Raw genomic sequence first — 26,609 nt, 5'->3', positions numbered from 1 at the left:
TCCCAAATTCTATTTTACTGAGTAAGAAACATCATTAGTCCAACTGTTTTAAAAATCAGTTAAAGGCATTTGTATATCCTGGCATTTGCAGAAGTGCTATTGTCCCAAGATCAGACTATTTGTCCACTGAGCTCTGTTTTAAAACCTTATGCTACTGTTATTTTTATTGCCTTGTTTTATAGAATTTTGTATTATCCTCTGATTTTTTCCTGCATGCTATTCATAACAGTTTTGTCCTATTAATCTTAAAATATTAGCCCACATTTAAGTAATATTATTCACTGAGATCAAATTGGCTGGAAAACAGGGGTGGAGAACTACAGCTCCTAGATTCTCCACCATGATAAATATATCTGTTGGGAATTATAATTCAGCAATGTCTGGAGGTTTCCCAAGAACCAAATTTAGAGTTCCTTCACTTTGCAAAGTATTAACTATTTTCACTGTATTGAGTTATATATAAAGGCAAGATAAAAATATAATAATAATAGTAAAGGGCTCTGGAATGTTGGAATTCAAACAGACCAGCACCTGCCATGTAACACCCCAGACTTAACAACTGTAACCAATAAATAGCAGGATAGAAGAGAAAGAACTGGAGAAAATCACAAAATACAAGACCTGCAAATAAAAGGAGAATGACTGTAACAAAAGAAAGCATAGAAGTACAAATAGTAATAGGCGCCTAGGATACAACCCCCACAAAATCCAGACCACCACTTGAACACCATCAATACTGACAAAATCACCACTAGTCAATTGGAAAAGGCCGCTTTACTTGAAATAGCTTATATCCTGTGACAATAACTTTAACACCATGAAAAACATCTACCTATCTCAGGTCCTTGGGAAAGACTCAGTAGATGGATAAAAATGCCAAATCTAGTCTAAACAACAGGCAATCAACAACAACAATAACAACAATGATGATAATAACTGTGCAGACATTCATTACATCATAAGCCCATCCAGAGTGAAGAGATCCTATATCAGGGGTGTCAAACTCAAGGCCCGTGGGCCGAATCTGGCCTGCAGGTGCTTAGATCTGGCCCACGGGGCCATCCTGGAATCAACAAAGGACCAGCCCACGGACAGAGAAAATTGAGCTCTCAGACTCCATTTTCAGCCGTCCTTGAGCTCCATTTTCACTGGCAGAGGGCTAGCAAAACAAACTAAAAGCAAAACAAAACAAAAGGGGAAATGTTTCCTCTTTTGCATTTGAGCATCCAACAAGGGACAGGAAAGGAGAAAGGGAAAGAGGAAAGACAAAGCAAAAGATGGGAAGATGGGAAGAGAGCAAGGAAGGAAAAAGAACGAAAGAGGGGAAGAAAGAAGAATGAAGAGGGAAGGAAAAAGAAGAGAAGGAAGGAGGGAGGGAGGGAGGGAGGGAGGGAGGGAGGGAGGAAGGAAGGAAGGAAGGAAGGAAGGAAGGAAGGAAGGAAGGAAGGAAGGAAGGAAGGAAGGAAGGAAGGTCCTGCCTTAGCACTTGGCTACCAGCAGCCCTGCTGCCCTTTTGCCATCCCCTTGTCTCCTCCTCCTGGCCTCTCCTGGTGGTTTCCCATCCTACCACTGAGGATGCTTTGGTTACAAAGCTGGATTTCCTTGCATGGAGAAGGAGTAGGCCTTCCTCTTACCCACACATTTTGCTCTCCCACACACACACCATGAGCAACCTGGTCAAGGAAAGCGAGAACAACAGCAGCAGCAGCCTCGAGGAGGAGTGCAACTGGGCACCTCCTCAGGGAAGTGGGGCTGGGCTGGGCTGTGGGATCCCCAGTGCCCTGGGAGCTCAAGGGCCAGGCTGGGAGCTTGGCCTCTGCTGCCTAGGGCTCTGGACAGCCTGCACTGCCATCAAGGGGACTTTTGCATGGCCTGAGAGGGACAGTGAGGCTCCTCTGGAGGACAAGAGGTATAGTGCTCTTCCTGGTCTCGCCTTCCTCCGCTGGAGACAATGGATCCCCCCAGCCCCACCCGGGCCACTACAAGCGCCCCGGACACAAGTGACGTCAAGCTAGCCAAGCCCAACCACCCCAAAGTCAAACACAACCCTGATGTGGCCCTCAATGAAATCGAGTTTGACACCCCTATATAATATATATCCAACAAATAAACTTAAATAGCCCCCCCAAAAGTCAATGTAAACCAGAATCAATTTCTTCACTAAATTCCAATTTAAGTTCCTACATAACATTTTGCATGGTTTAAGAAATGTCTTTCAGTTCCATGTCAAAAGCCATAGTTTTTGTGATTAGAATGCAGTATTGCAGGTAAACTCTGCCCACAGCCTTGAGTTCAATCCTGACGCGGTCAAGGTTGATTCAACCTTCCATCCTTCTGAGGTTGGTATAATAAAGATCCAGATTGTTGGGGGCAATATGCAAATAACAGTTCTTCATTGTAAACCACCCAGAGTGTGCTATAAAGTGTTATGGGGTGGTATATAAGCCTAAATGCTATTGTTAAATGCTATTGTTTCTTCTGACATCAAAACCTAATACACGTAGTCTGAATTTCTGCAAATTTATTACTTACATGCTGCTTTGAGTTTATATTAGAGATACCTGGAGAAACAATATTAATGATATGAGAAATATCTACAAGAATCAGGAAACAATCACAAACATCTATTATGCTACCAGTACCTAACATCTGTGACACTTTGCTTTCAAAGGACCCTATCAATTTTCAAGGAGTACTGCTTGATCATAAAAATATTACTTATTTCTTCTTTGGAGAATTCCTTTTACAGGCAATTCCTTTGACCAGAGTAGTTAAAACTCCTGCTAAATATTAAACTGTATTTCAATTGCAATCTCTTTACTTTTTTTTAGTTTCAATAGCAATATATACCTCAGTCTTATAAACCATTATATACAGAAACATATAGCCTTATATCACTGTTTTCTACAATTAAAAATTTGGTACAGCTAAACCAATAAACTAAGCTTAGGAGGAAGCAAACAAGCCATGATATTAAACCATGGCCTGCAGTGATTCAATATGCTATCTCGACCTAATTTTCATGTCCACTATTTCCAATTTGTCTGGCTTCATATGCTTCACCAAGTTTTTTAACCATGCTTTATAGGCAACCATATGGAATTCCTGATAATTCATTAAGCCATATAACTGCAGTTATATTTAACAACCTGTCCAAACACAAGTGCATTGGATGTAGTACAATTACTCTAAAAATTTAAAGGACAACTTGTAATCAAGGCTTATTTGTGGCTTACCTGTTAAGCAATGACTTTAGATGTCCTTTGAATGCAGTCTAAGAATTAGTTTGGGGGAGGGGGTGTCTTTGTGCCTTGAAGTCAATGTTGACCCCTAACGATTGTCTGGACTATTCCCTGTTTTCACAATACTAATGGAGAAGAACTGCACATCACAGGAAACCAAATAAATCACATGATAAGAGTATTACATGTACATTAGGGTACATTATAGTAAATTATAGTAAATTGAGGCCTCATGAAAAAGAGAAAACTACCAGTATAAGGAAAGCGTTCCAAAGCATAAAGCCGACAGCCGACTGCTTATTGAACACAATTATATAAACATCTGTACCAATTTCAACATTCCACGAAGGCTCAACATCCATTTGCACTACTCAAGTGCCCCTGAGGACACAGATAAATATATAGGTGGCCTTAACAACTCTCTAAAAGAATGCAAATGACCAGCTGTCTGCAAGGAGTATAAATCCTTCCATTACCACCATCCAATCAGAGTTGAAGAAGCTTCTTGGATGAGAAGTGAAATTCTTCAAAAAAACCCCAGAAAGTCCAGTTGTCTCTTGAAAAAACACCTTTGGGACAACCATAACCTGGATGGCTGAGAATCTCCATAGACACCTGAACCAATACAACAGATATTATTGGTAACTAAGCAAAACTGTATAGTTCCACTTAGAACTCAACAATCTGGCTCAGATGACAATACTACTCTATTCTGTGCTTAATCTTAGTATGTCATTTAAATATGGGCCATGAAACTGAATACCCCTGGCTCCACCTTAGCTTATCTTAGCTTTGGTTCTGAGTATCATTTCTGCCTGGAGATGCATCTAGTGAGAGTTACCACAAAATAAGTCCACTTTTTCTGCCATCAGATAGAGTCCCTGGGACTAGCCAGTGAAGATATGGATTTGTATTTTTCACAAAGGAGATGCAGGAAGTTATGACTGGCTAACTCCTTCAAAGTTAGCAAGGATATTGACCATGGAGTTACCAACTTCCTCACGATTAACATTTAAGACAACATAAGTTATGGGCAAAATCGTATTTTTAGTCTGTCTCCATACTGGGAGCGGCTGAGCCTAGAAAGTTGGAAGCAAATTTTATATGGGTTAAGAGTCGGCTTGCAGTTTCATCATTAACATTTTGAGGCATGTCAAAGTAAACCGCTCAGCCAAGCCTACAAAGCAAAAAGTCTTGTGTTGTCTATCTTTTTTTTGAAGTAGTAAATTTACATCCTCAGCCCTAAAAGACCTGCTGCTGAGCACTTCCAATCCTTGCTGCCATCTCCTGCACTCCAGCGGCTTTACTAGCCACAGAACTACTGATTTTTATTTATTAATATGGCCCCTTCCCCTTGCCAAGTGGTGCACGCCTGCTCTTAGAGAATACTTAAATGACCATGGTTTGCAAATGTGATCTTGTCAGATAATTTGTTGCTGGAAAGTGTTGCAAATACAAATTTACCAATTTGCATTTTTATCGACAACAGACTGTATAACCAAGCCATCATTGTCTAATAAAATCAAAACATTGGAAACAGACAGATATCCTGAAAATATTTATTAGGAAGTTAGTTTCAATGAAGCAAATGACAAAATAATCAAATGTTTATTTGGATGTAATTATTAGTCAGATCAATTAACTAAAGTTTTGAGAGATATGCATTAGACTAAAAGAATAAAAGCAATAAAAGCAACATCAACTATCAACCTAAGGATACAATGTAAAAAAATTTAAAACAATCTTTCCAACCTTTTAAAAATGCAAATGTCTTTCCTTTGAGCAAAATAAAGAGTGGGCACAAACAAAAAATTGGGGAAGCACTTCCAAAGATGGTACACCACAACGAAGAGGTGATTCCTCTTCTACCTGAATATGCAGTGCCATTTAATGAAGATACTTACAGAGAAATCTTTGCAGGTAGCCTAAGGATCTGGTCAGATATACAGAGGAAAAGATCGTCCATTAGATTCTAGCCCCAAACTATCTCAGATTTTAAAGATATGCACTAATATTTTGAGTTGGATGCAGAAAAGGGTTTGGAACCAAGCAGCTAATGAAGTACAAGAAACATCTAACCATGGCAGTTATTTTGGACAAACTAAAGTTTGAAAACCATTTCACACATGCCGTTCAGAGTTCAAAACAACAGAAGCTATCTGCTCTTCTCAATGTTATAATGGATCCAGGAGCACTTCCATAAAATAAAATGAAATTCCCTCCAGAAAAGGCTCAACTCGAGAATGAACCACCCGCCACTTGTAATTCCTTCTCTGGACTGACCTTCAATTTATCAATTCGCATCCAGTCCATTATTCTGCTCAGATATCGATATCCACCACCTCACCTGGGTTAGATGAGAAGGAGAAATGAAACTGGATGGCCATCCTCATATAACATTTTTGTAATGTATTACTGTAAGTTTTGGCGGGAGTTTTAGGCGGGAAGTATCTCGCTTCTGATTGGATGCAGCCTCTGGCTGAAGTGTATATAAGGAGAGGTTTTTCTCCAGAAGTTTCGCTGGGTCACACTATATTAAAGAGCTGTTGTCACTAACCTGGTCTCCTGCCTCGTCAATACCCAAACATAACATTGGCGACGAGGATGGGATCTTGAGGCAGAGCACCAGAACAGAGCTGAACTCACTACGAGAATCAAACCCAGCAAGGTGATAGCGAATGCAGCGATGACCGGCTACACGCCACCCACTCCGTTTGACCCTGCCCAGGAGACATGGGGAATATATATGACCCGTTTCGAAAGTTTCCTGGAGGCAAACGAGCTACAGGGAGTCTCCGACAACCGCAAACGGGCTTACTTCATAAGCCACTGTGGGTCCGCAGTCATCGCCGTCGCAGAAGCTCTAGCGGAGCCAACACCGCTACACTCCGTATCGTGGCAGACCCTTCAGACCCTCCTGAAGAATCACTACGCACCAGCCCCGTCCAAATACGTTCGACGGTACGAGTTTGGGGAGCGCAGGCAACAAGAAGGCGAGTCTATCAGCGACTACATGGCAGCCCTGAGACAAGCCTCCAAGCATTGCAGTACCGCGATCTGGACGAAGAGCTGCTGGAACAACTTATACGGGGGTCAGAGACATCCGTTTGAGGAGACGGTTACAGCCAAGAGCAACCTGACATTGGCAAACGCCTGGACGAAGCCAGAGCCCATGAGATGTCCAACCATGCAGCAGACACATTACAAAGCGACTCACGCCGATGGCGGGCGCAAAGCGAGCACAGTCCACCACGAAGAAACCTATCGTGAGTCAACCAGCGAAGAGGAGGAAGAAGTCCACTACACCGGAAAATCGACAAGGAAGACCGGAGGAATGCGGAAGTTGCGGGCGACATCAGCGCCAAAGATGTAAGTTCAGGGACGCCATTTGCCGGCGGTGTGAAAGGAAGGGGCACCTGGCTCAAGTCTGCCGAGCACCCCAACCTTCCCACCGAAAATTCAAATCGGCCAATCAGAGCGGCTCTGAGTCAGAGATGCAAACCCCACATTCCCGCCGAAATTTCAAACCAGCCAATCAGAGCGCGAGATCGGCGAGGCGACCCGCGATTGGCCAGGAAAGAAAGAGCGCGAAGTCAAACCGAATGACTGTTACCATAGACCACGCAGCTACCCGCATCGAAGAAAAGATCTTCACAAACCCGACAATTGAAGGCGTACCGTGCCGACTGGAAGTAGACACAGGATCAGCAATCACGATCATGTCCTGGGACACTTTTGTGAAAGCCTTGCCGCACATCGCAAAGCGCAAGCTACAGAAACAACGGCTCCGGGTGCAGGATTACCAGGGCAACCGCATCCCTGTTCGAGGGACAACGACCGTCGAGGTCAAGTACGGGACATACGAAAAGACCCTGCCCATCACGTTAGTCGAGGAACCTTGCCAAGCTTGCTGGGGCTAGACTGGTTCCGGGCGTTGGGAATGGGGTGACTGGCGCCCACCGGAGCGGATGCAACCTGCAAACGCCTAATGGAGGAATTCAGACGATTCGAGGACCGCTTAGGCAAGTACAAGGGGACCCCTATCTCCTTCAATTTAGACCCCCAAATAGCTCCCATTAGGTTAAAGGCAAGGAGGGTTCCTTTTGCACTCAAACCTAAAATCGACAAAGAGTTAGATAAATTAGTCAGCCAGGGGATACTAGTGCCAGTTGACCATGCCAAATGGGAGACGCCAATCGTCACCCCTATAAAACCAGACGGGTCCATAAGAATTTGCGCTGATTACAAGGCTACCTTGAACAAAGCATTGCAAAAGAGCGCCTACCCAGTTCCAGTAGTGCAACACTTATTGCACTCACTAGGGCACGGACAAGTTTTCGCCAAATTAGACTTGGCACAAGCGTACCAACAGCTACCCGTAGATGCTAGCACAGCTGAAGCCCAGACCATTGTAACGCACCGGGGTGCCTTTAAGTGCACCCGTTACAGTTCGGGTGAGTGTGGCCCGGGCTATTCCAAAATTTGATGGAGCGGCTCCTACAAGGGTTACCGGAGTCGTACCCTATTCGATGATGTGTTGGTATCAGGGAAGATTTAAGAGAACTGGGGAAGCGGTTAAGGAAAGTTTTGGCAATTTTAGGCGGCAGGATTAAAAGTCAAAGCAAGCAAGTGTCAGATAGGGGTCGAATCTGTTGAATTTTGGGCTATAGAATAGACAAAAAGGATTCACCCACTGAGAGCAAAGTCAAGGCGATAAAGAGAGCCCCAGCACCCAAAAACAAGACAGAACTCCAGGCTTTCCTGGGTCTGGTAAACTTTACGCCGTGTTTTAAAAGACAAGGCAACCGTTGCTGAACCGCTGCATAAGTTGCTTGGAAAAAACACTGCTTGGTCGTGGGGGAAGTCAGAGAATAGGGCATTTGAGGCAGTAAAAAGTTTGCTATCAAGCGATAGCCTGTTAATACAACACAACAACAGACTGCCGCTAGTATTGGTTTGTGATCGTCCCCTATGGAGTAGGAGCTGTACTTAGCCACAGACTCCCAAACGGCACTGAAGCCCCTATAGCGTTCTATTCACGACGATGTCCCGGCTGAGAGGAATTACAGCCAGCTAGATAGGAGGCTCGCAATAGTGTCAGGGGTGAAAAAATTTCATGAATACGTTTTTGGGAGAGACTTTGAAATTATCACTGACCACAGACCGCTATTGGGATTACTGGCTGGCGACCGCCCAACGCCAGTGGCACTATCACCCCGGCTGACCAGATGGACTATTTTTCTGGCCGCCTACTCTACAAACTGCAGCATCGACCTGGAAAGAGCTGGGGCATGCGGACGCATTGAGCAGATGCCCATTGCCGGGAAATCGAGGACCCTACTCCGGCACCCCGTTCTACTAATTGACTCTTGGGACTCTGGCCCAGTCACATCGCAGGAAGTGGCTCGGCCTCCTACCGGGACATTGTTTTAAGAACTGTAATCGGTTGGGTTCAAAGGGATGGCCATACCGGGCGACCGTTTAGAGAGTTTGCAAAGAAAAGAGGGAATTGTCTGTGCAAGGGGTGCCTGCTCTGGGGGATAGGGTGGTAGTTCCAGAGAAGCTGAGAAAAAGTCCTGGAACTACTGCATGAGGGTCACCCAGGAATTGTAAGGATGAAGGGCTAGCCAGGAGCTATGTTTGGTGGCCCCTAATGGACAGGAAATCGGTGACAGGGTTGGCCGATGCCAGGTATGTCAGGAATCCAGACCACTACCACCTACGGCCCCAGTGATGGAGTGGGAGAAACCCCAAGGCACTTGGTCCCGCATACACATTGATTTTGCCGTCCCCTTCCACGGCCAAACAATTCTAATTGTGGTGGATGCATTCTCCAAATGGCTGGAGATCATCTTAATGAAATCCACAACCGCTGGAGCTGTCATTGCAGCACTAAAACACCTTTTCGCCACGACGGGCTCCGGGCCACCCTCGTGTCCGATAACGGCCCACAGTTCACCGCAGCATTATTTGAAGGGTACCTGGCTGAAGAGGGCATCCGACATGCCCTCTCAGCGCCGTTCCACCCTGCGTCGAACGGCCTTGCTGAACGTTTTGTTCGGAGTGCGAAGAAGCGCTATCACGGCGGCCCGGCGATTGGCAGGCACAGATCGACGCATTCCTAACCGTCCAACACAGGACCCCTGTGTGGCCACCGCCGCAGCCCAGCCGAGCTATTAATGGGGCGGAAGCTACGGTGCCCACTAGACCGGCTACACCCGAACTACGTACAGGACGGGTTCAAAACAAAACCAGATAGAATCCGGGAATTAAACATAGGAGACTCAGTGTGGGCACATAATTACAGCGACGGCCCAAGCTGGAAGAGGGGGATAGTCATAGACAAAATGGGCCCCAAATCTTACCTAGTGGAAATAGACGATGGCAGAGTTTGGAGGCGCCACATAGATCAATTAAGAAACAGATTGAGCGATAAGGCAGAATTAGGCGAGACCAGCCCTGACTATGATTTAATTAACCCCACAGCTGACTGGAGCCGAGAACAAACAGAAAGCGTAGAACCAAACAGAGACTTATCTGAGTCAAGCGAGGGCCAGCGACACCCTCCGGTCCCTCTAGAGGACAGCAGGTCCGAGCCGGCAAATAATCCAGGGCCGGATGGCCGGGAGGAGGAGCTCAGAGGAACAAAAAGCCCCTCTGGCAAGCTCGACTCAACTCCAGAAAGTGAATTGCGCAGGTCCGGGAGAGTCAGGAGACGCCCCACGTACCTGCGGGACTACGTAGAGAAGTAATATGTAAATATTGGCAAAGTGCCTTCTGGGAGGGAAGGAGTGTAATGTATTACTGTAAGTTTTGGCGGGAGTTTTAGGCGGGAAGTATCTCGCTTCTGATTGGATGCAGCCTCTGGCTGAAGTGTATATAAGGAGAGGTTTTTCTCCAGAAGTTTCGCTGGGTCACACTATATTAAAGAGCTGTTGTCACTAACCTGGTCTCCTGCCTCGTCAATACCCAAACATAACAATTTTCACTTGTATTTCCAAATAAAGTTTACATATAACTGCGGGAGAAAGGGAACCATGAGAAAGGGAATTTACTATAAATTGCCAGGGAATATAAAGCAGTAAATTTTTTGGTAATGGATGTTTAAGTAGAAATTGCACTACTATAAATAAAACTTTCTATTGTCATTCCAGACAATTGATCCCGACATATACCATGCTCAAGGTTACTGAAGATTTATGGGAGGCCCAAGTGAAATCTAATGGTTGTATTTCTCTTCTCTTTCAGCACCGTCACCAAGTCTGACTAAGAGTATTTAGAGTTTGTCACACCAACCAATCATCTAACAATCCTTCCTTAAGAAAAGGATGATAATAATTGCTCTGATGTTCTCCTCCACTTCTGAGTCCAAAGACTTCTTCAAGGATGTTCCAATGCTATCTTTTTAGGATGGTAATACAATCTCATTTCAAAACAAGGAATAGATTCTCTTGGCTCCAATCAGCCATTTCATCCTTACTAAATTATAGCAAGCTAAAGGACAGCATCATGCATGCAAGAGATATGGTAAACTTATCCAAGGATATTTTCCGAAACTTTAAACCTCAAATGAATTCGAGCAGAGTAAACAAGGAATATCTCCATTCTAATGAAATTCCATCAACAATGGGGTGTTAAATAGGAGCAATTTTTAGCCTGAAGTATTTTGCAAATTATTACAGTTAATCATTGAGAATATGGCCAAGTCCCTTTCAGAATAAATCATAATAAATATTTCAGTATATAAAAGAGCTTCACCAGATGACACTGCAAAATGCTGTGGAACTGAATCACTCTCATTTTAACAGAACAGACTTCACAAAGAGCTCTAATTCAGAGTTTTTCTTTTATGTGTCATCAATTGAACCTTAGAGTTTCAATAGGAATTCTATGAGAAATTAAGGACCAAAAGAAAAAGAAAAATTACCAAATGCGGGTTCCAAATTTTCTAAGGTATAACAGAAAGGACAGTGCATGTAAGCTGACATTCGGAACCTCCACTCCTGGGGTAGTGTGGATGGGCAATTGCGTTTGTGACAACTCAATGCTTTGCTACTCAATCAGGGATTTGGGGAAGATATTCTTTTTTTAAATAAAAGATTTTGCAGCCTGAAAATGTTTGAAACCAAGTGCTCTAACCCATGTTCACTCAGGTTCAGTAGCTGCATTCCTGTTGACTTTATTGCCAAGAACCTATCTTAATCTGTCAAGGAAAAAGATGCCTACTCAATTACCTGAGTAAATGTCATATTGAAAGACTAGTCATACCAACTGGAAAATCCCACAGGGCTCTAGCAGTGTATTTAAAACCATTAGAGTTGATTACTTTCAATGAAGCAGATGCAGAGGTTCAAAATCTGAGGCTTCAGTGCCACAGACAGACCTGATATCCTTGGAATGATGTCTAAAATACGTTATCAGGTTAATATCTTTAATAAGACATAAGGGATTCAACGTTATTCAATGTAGGACTGAAGAGTGCCATATTAACTGTATTTTATTTCAATTACATGAAATGAGCTTCATCTTTGTAGGCCCATCAAAGAGTACCTGAGGCTAGTATTTGGATAGTATTTATGGCATTTGCTCAAATACTATAGAAAAATCCCATTGCATGTGCATATTGTCCCAGGTATGACCTATATTCACACTGAGGAATGGGTTGCTATGCTGAATGTATTCTATTAGAAACATGTTATCAGAATCTATTTCTGAAATTTCATTCAATACTGAATCAAACCTGCTTTTCATTACATCTCCCAATATGTTAACAGTTCATATCTTAGATGATCAAAATGGCTCTACTCCTTGCCAGAATACAAAGAAACATAATTATCTGAAAATGTTTAATAATTGCCATACTGTATTTTGAATTTACTGGTTAGTGACAGATTTAATTACAAATGTTAGTTGCTACTAACTACTAAGGGCTACTGAGGGCAGCCAAATTAAGATCACTTGTAAATAAATCTAAACAACCAGTTCTTTTGAAATCATATAGTCAATGTATGTACATTATTAACATCTATAAATATAATAATGGCAGATGTTTTGACTTGTTTCTTTTCACATTACAGCCAAACTTTCTCTTTTAGCTAGGTTAACATTGCTCCCTATTTTATGGCACCAAATAAGCCATTCATAAAACACTAACCTCAATGGCTTAATTATTTTGTCTGTAAGACTTAACTTCACAAAAGGGAACTAGTTCACCCTGGAAAATTTCTGCAAAAGTCCCAGAAAGTCCCAGAAGCTTTTACCACATATTCATTTATTTTGCACTTATGCCTTCCCAAGTACCAGAATCTTATTACTACAGGTAGTCCTCGACTTATAACAGTTCATTTAGTGACCGTTCAAAGTTACAACAGCACTGAAAAATGTGACTTATGACAATTTTTCACAATTACAAACTTTGCAGCATCCCCATGTTCATGTGATCAAAATTCAGACACCTGGCAACTGCTTCATATTTATGATTGTTGCAGTGTCCCGGCATCATGTGATCACCTTTTGCAACCTTCTGACAAGCAAAGCCAATGGGGAAACCAGATTCACTTAACAGCCGTGTTACTAACTTAACAACTGTGGTAATTCACTTAACAATTGTGGCAAGAAAGGTTGTGAAATGGGACAAAACTCAGTTAACAAATGTCTCAATTAGGAACAGAAATTTTGGGCTCAACTGCGGTCACAGGTCGAGGACTATCTGTATATGACAATTAAAACTTCTACTATTATTTTCTGAGATACTTGAAACCAAGAAACCAGGAAGCCCATAAATGGAAGTACAGTGCCACAAACTACCATACCGGTAAGCCTTGCTTCTGTTTATTTATTTTTAAAGATAAAACCTCAAATTTTTACTATGACTATATGTACATAATACACATTTCTGTCATTTTACTCTTGCTTCTGTGCTTTATGGGTATACCATATTCAATCATTTTTAGAGAAAAATCATAGAGAAACAATGGGATATTCAGATGCTAAAATGTAAAACTGGTCATTCATAGCACAGCACCAAGTGATTCTGGCTGCACAAGTAGAAGATATTAATGTTACCCCTCAAACTAATTTCCCTTCAACTTCAGTTATAAAGAGAAAGGAATTCAGGGCACCTTAAGCCTTTTTCTAATCCATCCTATACTTCACTGGTAAATATAATGCAAATAAGCTTTTCCATTAAGCTCTCCAAGGTCATAAAATGGGGCAAAACTCATTTAACAAATGTCTCACTTAGCAACAGAAATTTGCTCAAGTGGTTGTAAATCAAGAATTACCTTTATCTATTGCAGTATTTTGCTCACTTCCACAAAAATCATATGCTTCACAGTGACATTAGTACATTACTAAAATATTAGTAATCTAATTCAGTATATTTTTGATTAAAATACACAAAGTAGAAAACAATGGACTGATAACAAACATTACTGAATTATCCTTCTATGAAACGACTATTTTGATTATTAAATAAAACATATGGAGAATCAGAGCCTCTATGCACGACTGCTTGGGATTATATAGATTATTAACTTAATATATTAAGTTACAACATATTAATTACCTTGCTATGGAAACATAGTAAGAAACAACAACTTCAGGGGTTGCTGCGAGTTCACTACCTTATAATTCTGTGACCCTAAAAAAAAGCTGCAACAAGATATGAAAAAACAGCACAACTTGTTGTTTTAGAACCTCCTGCCTTGAGTATGACTGGCAAAATCCCAATATATACTACAGTTGGGTAATTGTGTCATTTGAAATAAAGAGTATAAAACATAAAATAAATAATTATAATAATAATTCCATTTCCAATCCATTTAAGATTTGAAGTTAAATCAGATTGAGATAACCCGCACATGCTGGAGTGTAACTCTGGCCCAACATTCAAGCACATTCTTTCCTATAAGGCCAGAAGGATTTCAAGGAAGTGTAAACAGATTTCAGGCTTGACTAACTCAACAAACCATGTAATTATTTTTATTTTAGAATGAATTCGCACATCACATTAAACCAAAAAGAAACGCCATCACATCTTCATATAATTGGCAAACTGGAACACTCATATTCAACACAAAAATCTACTCCTTCTTGAATAGTACTGTGTGGAAGGTGGCCATTTTGTTTCTTCTTCAAAGTGACAATGTGATCTGGAAAATTATTTTACTCCACCATGATTTGATTTCTTAACACTAATTTGTTTGGTGCTACCAGAAAAAATAAATTTTCAATTAAAAGGAGCCCCAGAACATTGGGAAGTAGATATTGTTTGCTGTGACTTTCCACAAGAGGACTATCCTATTTTGCAGAGATTTGTAGGAAAAGGAAAGATTCTATATTTTCATAACAAATCTGCCATTGCCATGTATTGTCTGTCAACTTGTTCACCTTGAGATTATGGAAAAATTGATCATAAATGGACAAAAATGTTACAAAAACTATGCACATGGCTGTATCTTCTCATTCCTACTAGTACTGGTTTAGCTCCACAACTTGCAAACACAAAATCATATATAGCACTGACTCAATGTTTAACTCAGGAGAAAAGAACTGGTGACCCACCAGATGAATGTAAAACCTATGACTCACAGGCACAGATGGTAACAGCTGTAACTCAATAGTATCTGGAATGCTATAGATTGATGCTCCAGATGTCAACGTTCCAGAAAACACCTCCTGCAGAAAAGACTCCGAACCCAACATCTTTCAAAGCTCTTTTACTAGCATAGGTAAACTGGCACAGTTGGATGAAAACCGAAACTGGGGATTCCGGTTCGTCCCTCAGTAATACAAACCCCCAAATCTCCACCCTCATGACCCCTCTGCCGGTCACATGCTCCAATCCTCAAGCGTCCCATGTCAAAGCATCACTCCAGCCACTCCTTCTCCAGATGCGAACCCAGCCTGACCTTGACCACCAGAAAAATGTTGTTATGTCTAATCATCCCCCCTCCCCCCTCCTTTTCCACAGAGGAGAATTGTGGCAGCGCATGGAAGCCTTCGGCCTAGTATGGCTTCCAAAGCTGACACCAGACTTAACGTGTAGTGAGAACTAACTTTGATGTATCATAGAAGACCAAGCCACAACACCAGAAGAAATTAAAACTCACTACAAAATATAGTACATACATTTAGCAGTCTTCATTTAACAATCACAATTGGGACCAGGAACATGGTCATTAAGTGAAGTGGTTGCTTAGTGAAATCACAACTGCGCTTACAATCTTACTTCAGCTTTCTTTGCTTTACAAACCTGCGAAGGTCATGGATGCAAGGATTGGTTCTAAAGTTATTTTTCATCATTCCAACAGCATACAGTCACTAAACAAGGCCTACCTGTACTGCCGATATAACCATGACCAAGATATAATACATGCAACAGTTTGCTTTGATAACTGTTGAAGAACTGAGTTTTGGATTCTGAATAATGAAGATATCCATTTGAAATATGCCTTTTCCACTTTAACACTCCAAATACACAATGAATCATTACAGAGATTACACCGATGAAGAACTATTCAATTTCACTGTTCAAAATTCTACTTGTAAAAATTTTTACATTGCTAGTTAAGCCAAACACTAATTCAGCACTGAATTCAGGTAACCAAAGCAAGCAAGAATATTTCACTGTTTTCCAGATTCAAATCGATCTCCTGCTATTCAAAATGAAGAAAATGGTCAAACATAACTTCAGAACTTATGCAACAAATTCATTTTTCCAAGATGCCTCACATAAGGCTTCATCAAGACAGCAGATTAGTGTCTGAGGAGTATTGAATTGTATGCTTAAAAATCACACATGACCATGCATATAAAAAGATGCTTACAATCCAGGTGTTTCTTCTTGGGGCCCATCACTTCATGTGTGGTTGCTTTGCAGACTGCTCTGGCTACAGCTGATCCTGTAACGCTGTACTGAGCAGCTGCGATGCGATCTGTCAGCGTCTGACCTGACATCTTCAACTAATTCTAGGACCGCTGCCACTTCTATGAAGAAGGTGGGGAGGGAACAATTGAGGGGAGGAGAAAAAGAAGAGATAAGATGATTTGTCCATTAAAAGTAGATTCCCTCTAAAGCCTGGCTCTCAGTCCACTCCTTCCCCCAACCCCCATCTTTTCTGTTGTGTAACTGTTTGCACTGATATGTGTAGCCACGGATGTTTTAGAGATGGGGGAATAAAGACGAAATATGACTCAGGAGATTAAGACGCTAAAGTGTGTGTGTATGTGTGTGTGTGTGGAGGAGGAGATATTCCTTTTCCTTCTGTGAACTGCATCCCTTGATCAATATGATGGCGGTTACTGCAAACTACCACCTCCCTCTCCGCTATTTATGTTGGAGGGAGGGAGGGCACGAGAAAAGGCTCCCCCCCCCCGCGTCTCCAAAGCGCAGGCCTTCCCGACCGAGCCTCAAGAGGGCTCCCAGGATGAATTTAATAGCTCGTCTCCCATTCGGCCACTTATCCACCCCGGCTTCCTCTTGCAGCCGATTTTCACTGCAGCACCGGGTTCCCCCCCCCCCGGTCGCCCTGCGTTTCCACTCCGCTGTCTGAGGAGAGATTATACCATTGCGCCATATTATGCCCTCTCGGAGCCTTCTTCCCCATCCCAGTCCATAGGCAGCAGCTCCCTCCCTCCTCGAAGGCGAGACAACCCGCAGGCCTCTCCATTCTCCACAGCCCGGCCGACCCCACCCCGACATCGCACCCCAAAAACCCCCCATTCCTTCGGCTCTCTCTCCTTACCCAAATCCTTAGTTTTTCCTGCAATGCAATGCCATACAATGCCCCCAACCCCCGCACCAGCACCACCACTTTCAATGCACAGGGAACGATGATACCAGATAGCAGCCGCGTCTGGTTAACAGAGCACAGCGGCACCCTTTATCCACCCACGCTGAAGATTACTAAACGTCGGGGGCAAGGCTTTCCTTGCCCCCGATTCTGCCCCCCCACACACACTCCCGGGAACGCAGAAGAACCCAACGCGGCGAACCTGTCAACACGCTCCCGTCCTCCCGGCGCGCGCCGCCGTGCCTCTTCCTCTCCCCTGCTTAGCTCCTGGGTCGCGAGAAGGCCCCCGTCGCTGCCGATCTTCCCGCCGCAACCTTTCTTGCCCCCGCCCGGTTGGCAGCAGCTCCGCTGAGAACCCTTCCTCCTCCTCCCCTCAGTTCGCACCGGGCGCTTTGCTCCAGCGCGCGGGAAGGCGCGCCTAGAGCGCACTCGGCCTCTCCCTCAGGTGCAAGGAGGCTGGCGGAGGGTGGGGTGGTGGTGGTGGTGGGATTGGCCGAGAGGAAGATGCGCTAAGGCTGCGGAGGCTCCGGTGGAGCGCAGCTTTTTCCACGCCCAGGAGCCGCCGCTATTTCTAGCTTAATCTCTCCGCTTGCTCGCCTGGCAGCCTAATCTCTGGCGCGCGCGCGGCTACATGCGTTCCCCCGGGGTGGCCCTGGAGCAGGAATAGGCGAACGCCTGGCAGGCGTAAGGTACGCCAACCCCTCTCCGCCTGGCAGTAACACACCTCTGTCTTTCCTCCGGGTTGACTCTTTTCGGCTGGTTCTTTCGCGCAACCTCGCGGGTTTGGGGTTTTTTCTCTCCCCCCCCCCGCACCAGCCCGAATCAGGTGACCCAGAGTGGACGAACCGAATAGCCCTCCAGGGGCCGTAAAACCGGAGAAAGTCCCTCGTATGCCTAAAGGGGACGCCCGTCACCGCCGGGATTTCCCCCCTTTGATCGTCGGGGAAGGAACGAGGCGCTTAACCACGTGAGGGGCAACGTTTTTAACCCAGGTCTGGCTGGCTTTCTCAGCAGAAACGGTCCTTCCTTCCCCATTAACTTAGTTCTGCCCTTTGCTTGTTTTTATTGCACCGGGAGTGTGCGTATCCTAGATCCTATTTCACGTGTCAGATGTGGATGCGTGTAAAATAATCCTTTTTTACTTTGTTGCAATATGTGAAAGCCAACCTTGGTCATCCGTTTTTTCCGTTATGTTTCCTGGGCTTCAAGTTCTTTCGACCTCAGCTTCTACGTTAATATAGCAGTTGAATGTTATTACTGGTGATGCGGCTTAGTAGATACCCAATAAAGCCTCACCTCTAAATGTGATTGCTCGAAAATTGAGAGATAATACCAAGTTTAGGCTGTGTAGTTCAAGGCAGGTCACGCATGTTAAGTATCTCCGTTCTTCAATGCCTTTGTAATTCCAGCTATTGAAGCCGTTAATAAAACTGGGTCTTAGTTTTGCCGGACATCCTCTTTTTTTCTTCACCTTTCTTCACTTGTAGTCACACTGAAACTGTAAATGAATTCACAGGACTCTAGGTTTCCATAAGTAAACCTCAGAGTAAAATATGGCTAAAGAGTTTATGCTCCAGTGTATTCTGGAAACCCAGCCAATTATATGTAAGCCTTGTTTAGTTAATTAACAGTGACAAAAATTAAAAAAATAAATAAATTTATTTTTAGAATTCAAAATGTTTTTGTTTCTGTGAACGTGGTATATAGGAAATGTTGATTTTTCTAATTAATCATACTATTATTTAGACCGAAATCAGTATGATGCTACTTGCATGGGTTTATTATCTTGGCCGCTATTTACAATAGCCATCTTCAAATCATTTTATATTGGATAGGTTCATAAGGATGATTTATGCAGAATAATGCTCAATAATAATTAAATGGAGTAAATACTTCCTATTTAATCCTAACATGACATCATTCAGGTACTGTATCCTATTTTAAAGTTTTGTAGCCTCGATATACGTATTTCATATATTTCCATATACTTTATAGTTGCATTATATTTTGAGGACCACAATGTGGATCATTGTGATAGATTATTGATGAATGCAAAACAGGTAGCTAGGCTCACATGACACATGAAGCATCAAAGATAATTGTATTTTGTGAAAAAGCTGTTGTGGTTTGTAAATCAGTATTACAATTCAACACAATATGCAAGTGTTGAGTCAACTAGTGCTTAAGCAACATTCTATGATTTAAAAAATGAATTTTAACTTGACCATATCCCAATCATCTAATAAAAATGTCGATCTTTATTTCACATTTGAATTTCTTCAAAGCTATGAGATAGGTATCTCAAAGTTGGTGACCTGTCAATTTTTTATTCATTAATAAAGCTTAAAGCTTAATTTCTTGCCATTGTTATTTGAAAAGTCTGTTCAAGTGAGCATCAATATCCTAGGTTCTGCAGTGTCTCAAATGTTCAGTAGTGAGGACTGGTAAAAGTAATTAATATAGTGTCTCTCTCCTTTAGCATTTTTTCCCTTATAGTCCAGTAGTCCATTTGCCTTCTAGTGGGATTCCTACTTCCAATTTAGATTTTTTTATTATTGATTGTAATGTTTTAGAAATAAACTCAAATATATGTTATATATACATTATTTATGAACAAACTTGCAATGTAATTTGCTGAAGAAAACTCACCAAATACACTTTTTCCAATGGCTTTCTGCTTTCTGCTTTTACCTATAGCTACCATATTTGGGCTGCAAAAATACAGACCTCCACAAGATAGCAGTAAAGAAATACAGAAATATCTAATATATTATATGTTTGCTACACTATACATTATAGTTTGTTTTCTGGATCTCATGTACTTGACCTCCCTAACCTCCCCAATATTTACACTGCCCTCTGTCTTCAGTCTCACTATCTCATCTTACATATTTTTAAAATTATGGGTTTTCTTTTCCTCCCAATCAAGCCCTTAGCTCTTTATGTCAACAGCATGAACCAATGGGTCTCCCAATCATATATTTCTGTCATTGAAACTGCATTGTGTGAGCCATGCATGTGTAGCCAAATAAATGTATGAACCTACATCTATAATAGTCTGGCCAAAAGCTGAAGAGAATATGCATTTACACAATCAGGAAATCAGATCTTTAGGAACACTTTTGTCCTACACATGTAAAATTTATCTTCTATGATTGATGCCCCCTGTAAACATAACTATATTTACCACTGTAATAATTTCTGCCTGGGTAACTTAAATATTTTAAACTGACCACTGCTTTTATATTAGGTATTGCAGTTAAAGTCTCTTGAGTTTGTCAGCTGGAAAGCAGACAGCCTGAGTTTAAAACCCAAGTGCCATGAAGTGGGATGAGCTCCTGTTATGTGCCTCAGCTCTTGCCCACCTAGCAGTTTGAAAGCATGCAAATGCAAGTAGATAAATAGATACCACTTTGGTGGAAAGGTAATAGTGTTCTGTTCTCCTGGGTGTATCTCATGTTGGCCACATGATTACAGAAATATCTTTGGACAAAGCTGGCTTCCTAAAGTAAGAAATGGAGATGAGCATTGGCCTCTAGAGTTGGATACGACTGGACAGGGGAAACAAGGCCTTAGGTATAGCCTGACTTTTAGGAAGATAGTAAAGAAAATATTTGTTTCTTATTGGAGAAATGTTATGAGAAAACTCTTAGCACACATTTAACAATATACTTTTCTTAGCAACTATACATGACAGTTGAACAGATTTCACGTCAAATGTCTTTCAAGCTGTTTTCTCCTGCTCTGAAAATTGAATGGATTTGGAGAGGTCAAACTCATATAGATTCTAAAATGTAGATTTGTATCTTGAATCTATTACTAGATTTCATTCTGACATTTCAATCTTCAAAGGGTTCATTGCCTTGAAAGGTACAAGTATTTAAACCAAAGAGAATGCTGACACAATGTTCCACTCTATTTGGCTAGAAACTGAAGTTGTATTTGTTTTATTTTGGGTTTACAAATGTATGTGACTAGAACATTAGACAAGCAAGTATTTGCACTATAAAGGACAAAATAGTTATTCCTTTTTTCCTTGACATTTTTTTCCGTAGTATATTTATAATTAATGGATTAGTATTAATTAATTCCTATTCTTTTTCTGCTAAGAATGCATCCATTCATGTAATTGTTACTACCAGCAATAGCCTGATCCTCTGCTCTATGCTTGACTGTTGGATTTATATAGGATTGTCACTCCAGCATTAATTACTGAAGTTATTAATTATGGAATTAATAGAATTAATTACTGAAATAAATATAAACCTAACAAATATTGTTCAGTGGGCTTTTGAGGATATGGGAACAATAAGGACATGTCATCTACAGCAGGCCCAAGTTGAACTATATCATTAGAGGCATTGCTTGACCTCTGTCTCAAATATCAAAGTATAGCTAATAGATTGAAAGAAATTAGTAGAAATGACTGTGGCAGAATTAAACATTACGGTATGTAACTCTGAACATTTACTGTATATAATGTAGTTGAGATCGGGATACGTTTCTTATTTTTATTTGATCTTTGTCATGTACACCTAAAGTGATTTTAGACAAGCCATTCTCCCCAATCCTCCATCGGATCTGTAATACAAGTGATAATAGTGATTTATTTTACACTTTCTAGGAATGTTTGGAAGTTCTGTACAAACAATTTTGAAGATGTACTATAGCCCAGAGCAAAGTAGACTTCTTTCATAAAGAAGTATGTCTAGTTTAATGAAAAGAAGGACTAGGGGTGACATGATAGCTGTGTTCCAATATTGAAGGGACTTCCATAAAGAAAAGGGAGTCAACCTACTCGGCAAAGTATCTAAAGGCAGGACCAGAAACAATGGATGGAAACTAATCCAGGACAGAAACAAGGACTAATCAAGGATTAGAAATAAGAAATTTCCCGATAGAACAATTAATCAGTAGAACAAGGTGCCTCCAGAAGTTGTGGGTGTTACAACACTGGAGTTTTTAAAGAACAGCTTGGACAACCTTTTGTCTGAAATGGCATTGGGTCTCCTGCCTGAGCAAGGAGTTGGACTAGAAGACTTCCAAGGTCTCTTCCAACCCTGCTATTCCATTAATAAGTGAAAGTGAAATAAAGTGAAATGAAGTGCTAGTACCACTTTATAATGCCTTGGTAAGGCCACACTTGGAATATTGCATCCAGTTTTGGTCGCCACGATGTAAAAAAGATGTTGAGACTCTAGAAAGAGTGCAGAGAAGAGCAACAAAGATGATTAGGGGACTGGAGGCTAAAACATATGAAGAATGGTTGCAGGAACTGGGTATGTCTAGTTTAACAAAAAGAAGGACTAGGGGAGACATGATAGCTGTGTTCCAATATCTCAGGGGTTGCCACAGAGAAGAGGGAGTCGGGCTGTTCTCCAAAGCACCTGAGGGTAGAACAAGAAGCAATGGGTGGAAACTGATCAAAGAAAGAAGCAACTTAGAACTAAGGAGAAATTTCCTGACAGTTAGAACAATTAATCAGTGGAACGACTTGCCTGCAGAAGTTGTGAATGCTCCAACACTGGAAATTTTTAAGAAAATGTTGGATAACCATCTGACTGAGATGGTGTAGGGTTTCCTGCCTGGGCAGGGGGTTGGACTAGAAGGCCTCCAAGGTCCCTTCCAACTCTGATGTTATGTTATGTTAAATGGAATTTTGGATGATAAGTAGTCGGGGTGAAGTGATATAGAGTTCTTACGAATATACATGGAAAGAAAACACACTAAACTGGATATTTTATGAAGAAGGGAGCTTGCATGTACTGAACCCGTTTACATCAGATGATATCCTATTCAACGCATAACCTTATGAAATGGAATTGTAATGTTATTGATAAACATACTCAGCTGTAACCCAATAAATAATATAGCAGATATAAACCTAAACTTATAACAGTGGTTGCATTTACCACTGGTGTAATAACAGAACATACTAAGGAAATCTATAGCAAATTGAAAGCAATGCTAAATGTAACATCTTGAAAGAACATAGTATTGCTCATGGGGGATCTGAATGCAAAAGTTGGGAATGTGAGAAAAACTTCTGATAGTGATAAAAAGTCTAGAGCAGTTACTGATGCAATAAATGGATGCAGAGTGTCCTTCCTTCACAAATGAGACATGTTTTGTCCATTTTGCACTGAAAACGTGAGAGACTGGAGTAAACCTATAAATAGGTTTATTTGAAAGTAGAATATTTACTGGGATATTTATGCTGTAACTTATTACTAATATTATTAATTGGACAAATATCTTCCATGGATTGCTAGAAGGGAAATCTGACAAAGAAATTGGGAGACCTAGAATTTCAGGATTTGTTTGGATAAACCAGAACCAACTGGTCCAAGAAGAAATCCCTGGAGAAGCTGTTTGTGATGCTCGTGTTCGGCGGGGGGGCGGGGGGGGGGGGGCGGAGAGGGGGAGAATGGGAGGGAGAGGAGATTAAGCCAAGGAAAGATGCTTGGACTTCATTTCCCAGAATTCCCTAGGGCAGTGGTGGTTAACCTTTTTGGTGCCAAGTGCCCAAAGTGCATGCCCGAACCCCCAAAATGCAATGCAAGTGCCCCCCCATGCATGCGTCCTGCCTCGTGCATGTGCGCGCACCCACACACATGCGTACCCCCACGCATGTGCATCCTGTGCATGCACCCTGCCCCCCCGCACATGCACCCTGGGGCCCCAGCGCCCTGTTTTGGCTTCCAGGTTGGTGCAGGCGGCTTTCCAGGCCCAAAACGGACTCCGTGCATGCTCCTTGCCCTTCGCGAATGCACACACATGTCCCCCACATGTGCCCCACCCCCTGCTCGTGCCCGGCAAGGACCCGAAGACCAGCTGGCCAGTGGGAGGTGTGCACACATGCATGTAGTGCTGGGCAGGTGCGACGGCTGGCATGTCCTCAGAGAGGGCTCTGCGTGCCACCTGTGGCACGCATGCCATAGGTTCACCATCAGGAGGTGAACACAGGAGGTGACACGAGGCTGGCTCCAGGGGATTACTAATGCTTCTTTTTTGGAGGGGGTCTTCCCTGCTGCCTTGAAAGAGGCAGTGGTGAGACCTCTCCTCAAGAAGCCTTCCCTGGACCCAGCTGTTTTAGGTAACTATCATCTGGTCTCCAACCTTCGCTTTGTGGCGAAGGTTGTAGAGAGTGTGGTGGCACGTCAATTACCCCAGTACCTGGATGAAACTGTCTATCTAGACCCGTTCCAGTCCGGTTTTCAGCCCGGATACAGCACGGAGACGGCTTTGGTCGCGTTGGTTGATGATCTCTGGAGGGCCAGGGATAGGGGTTATTCCTCTGCCTTGGTCCTATTAGACCTCTCAGCAGCTTTTGATACCATTGACCATGGTATCTTGCTGCACCGGTTGGAGGGATTGGGAGTGGGAGGCACCGTTTATCGGTGGTTCTCCTCCTATCTCTCTGACCGGTCGCAGACGGTGCTGACGGGAGCGCAGAGGTCGACCCCGAGGCACCTCACTTGTGGGGTGCCGCAGGGGTCGATTCTCTCGCCCCTCCTGTTCAACATCTATATGAAGCTGCTGGGTGAGATCATCAGTGGTTTCGGTGTGAGGTACCAACTGTACGCTGATGATACTCAGCTGTACTTTTCCACACCGGGCCACCCCAACGAAGCTATCGAAGTGCTGTCCCGGTGTCTGGAGGCCGTATGGGTCTGGATGGGGAGAAACAGGCTCAAGCTCAATCCCTCCAAGACAGAGTGGCTGTGGATGCCGGCACCCCGGTATAGTCAGCTGCAGCTGCGGCTGACTGTTGGGGGCGAGTCATTGGCCCCAATGGAAAGGGTGCGCAACTTGGGCGTTCTCCTGGATGGACAGCTGTCTTTCGAAGACCATTTGACAGCCGTCTCCAGGAGAGCTTTTTACCGGGTTCGCCTGGTCCGCCAGTTGCGCCCCTTCCTAGACCGGAATGCCCTATGCACAGTCACTCATGCTCTCGTGACATCTCGCCTGGATTACTGCAATGCTCTCTACATGGGGCTTCCCTTGAGGAGCACCCGGAGGCTCCAGTTAGTCCAGAATGCGGCTGCGCGGGTGATAGAGGGAGCCCCTCGTGGCTCCCATGTGACACCACTCCTGTGCAGACTGCACTGGCTACCTGTGGCCTTCCGGGTGCGCTTCAAGGTTTTGGTAACCATCTTCAAAGCGCTCCATGGCTTAGGGCCGGGTTACCTACGGGACCGTCTGCTGCCACCAATTGCCTCCCACCGACCCATGCGCTCTCACAGGGAGAGACTCCTTAGGGTGCCGTCCGCCAGGCAGTGCCGACTGGCGACACCCAGCAGAAGGGCCTTCTCTGTGGGGGCTCCCACCCTCTGGAATGAACTTCCCCCAGGACTTTGTCAACTTTCCGACCTTCGAACCTTTCGCCGTGAGCTTAAGACACATCTATTTATTTGCGCAGGACTGGACTAGAATCTTAATTTTAAATTTAGTTTTTAACGGGGTTTTATTATTTTAATTATAATTTTAAAATTCGGCCTTATTCAATAATTTTTTTAATTAGTGTTTTATCTTGTATTTATATTTGTGTTTTTAATAGGCTGTAAACCGCCCTGAGTCCCTCGGGAGATAGGGCGGTATAAAAATGTGATTAAATAAATAAATAAAATAAATAAATAAATCATGGCCCTAGGGAGTTGAAATCCACCCATCTTAAAGGGGCTGAGACTGAGAAGCGCTGCTCTAGAAGCTAAACTTCTAGACATTAATGTAGACTATGATTTTCCTGAGGGCCTTTAGCAAGTGACCATGCACCATCAAACGGGATTGGATATAACTTTGTGGTTGATTTATGTAAATAAATTGTATCCCGTTCTTTTACCATGGATATTTTAACTGTGCATTATGTTGTAATAAGCCCCCATGAATCTTTTGGAAGCAGACAAACGTAATAAATATATTTATATAACAAATGCAGTAACTGTACAACTGGATATCATTGGAAGTAAATACATTGCAGAATGAGAAACATAATATGCACAATATCAACATCCTCCAGGTCTCTTCAAACTGCAGATTGGTGAACAGAATATGAATTATTTGTATCAAATAAGCATTTTAAGGTTAGAAAATTAAAAGAGCATAAATAAGTATGCCAGCAAGATTTGACCTGAAAGACAATCTAAGGAACAGATTTGTTATACATAATTTGTATGAGAAAAACCTAAGGAGGAGAATAGGACATAATATGAAAATGTGAAGAAAAATTTTACAACTTTAACCTTCTATGGCTTTTAAAACAAACTATTATTGCCAGCTAGGGAATGTTTTAAACAATAAAAAGTCTGCACAATGTCTGAATTAAGATTTTAAATACCAAACAAGAAAAGGATCTCAGTATGTTAACAGACAGTGGAAAAGACTAGAGAAGTTACAAAAAAATTATCACTTAAGGTGAAAGATTATATAAATATAACCCTGAAGTAATTTTTATGGAAACCAGTGAGGGGAAAGAAGATTTTAAAAACTATATCAAAATCTAAACAGAATTATAAAATGACAAAAATATTTGCAAAGAGAGACTATATGACAAACACAAAGATCTGCGAAT

The 26,609-nt window shown here is 42.5% G+C and overlaps 1 protein-coding gene across 1 annotated transcript in view; it reads right to left on the bottom strand.

Annotated features, from left to right (window-relative positions):
- Positions 1 to 17,805, bottom strand: part of SNAP91 (synaptosome associated protein 91) — a 94,683-nt gene extending 76,878 nt beyond the window's left edge. Inside the window, exons 1-2 of the mRNA XM_058175744.1 lie at positions 17,763 to 17,805; positions 16,073 to 16,232 (exon numbers count right to left, since the gene is read on the bottom strand). Of these exons, the coding sequence (XP_058031727.1) occupies positions 16,073 to 16,202 (130 nt within the window). The 5' untranslated portion in view covers positions 16,203 to 16,232; positions 17,763 to 17,805. The remainder of the gene's footprint in view (positions 1 to 16,072; positions 16,233 to 17,762) is intronic.
- Positions 17,806 to 26,609: the final 8,804 nt, after the last annotated feature.

The sequence above is a fragment of the Ahaetulla prasina genome, chromosome 1 (assembly GCF_028640845.1).
Source record: "Ahaetulla prasina isolate Xishuangbanna chromosome 1, ASM2864084v1, whole genome shotgun sequence".
Classification (NCBI taxonomy): domain Eukaryota; kingdom Metazoa; phylum Chordata; class Lepidosauria; order Squamata; family Colubridae; genus Ahaetulla; species Ahaetulla prasina.
This window is presented reverse-complemented; position numbering and strand designations above follow the sequence as displayed.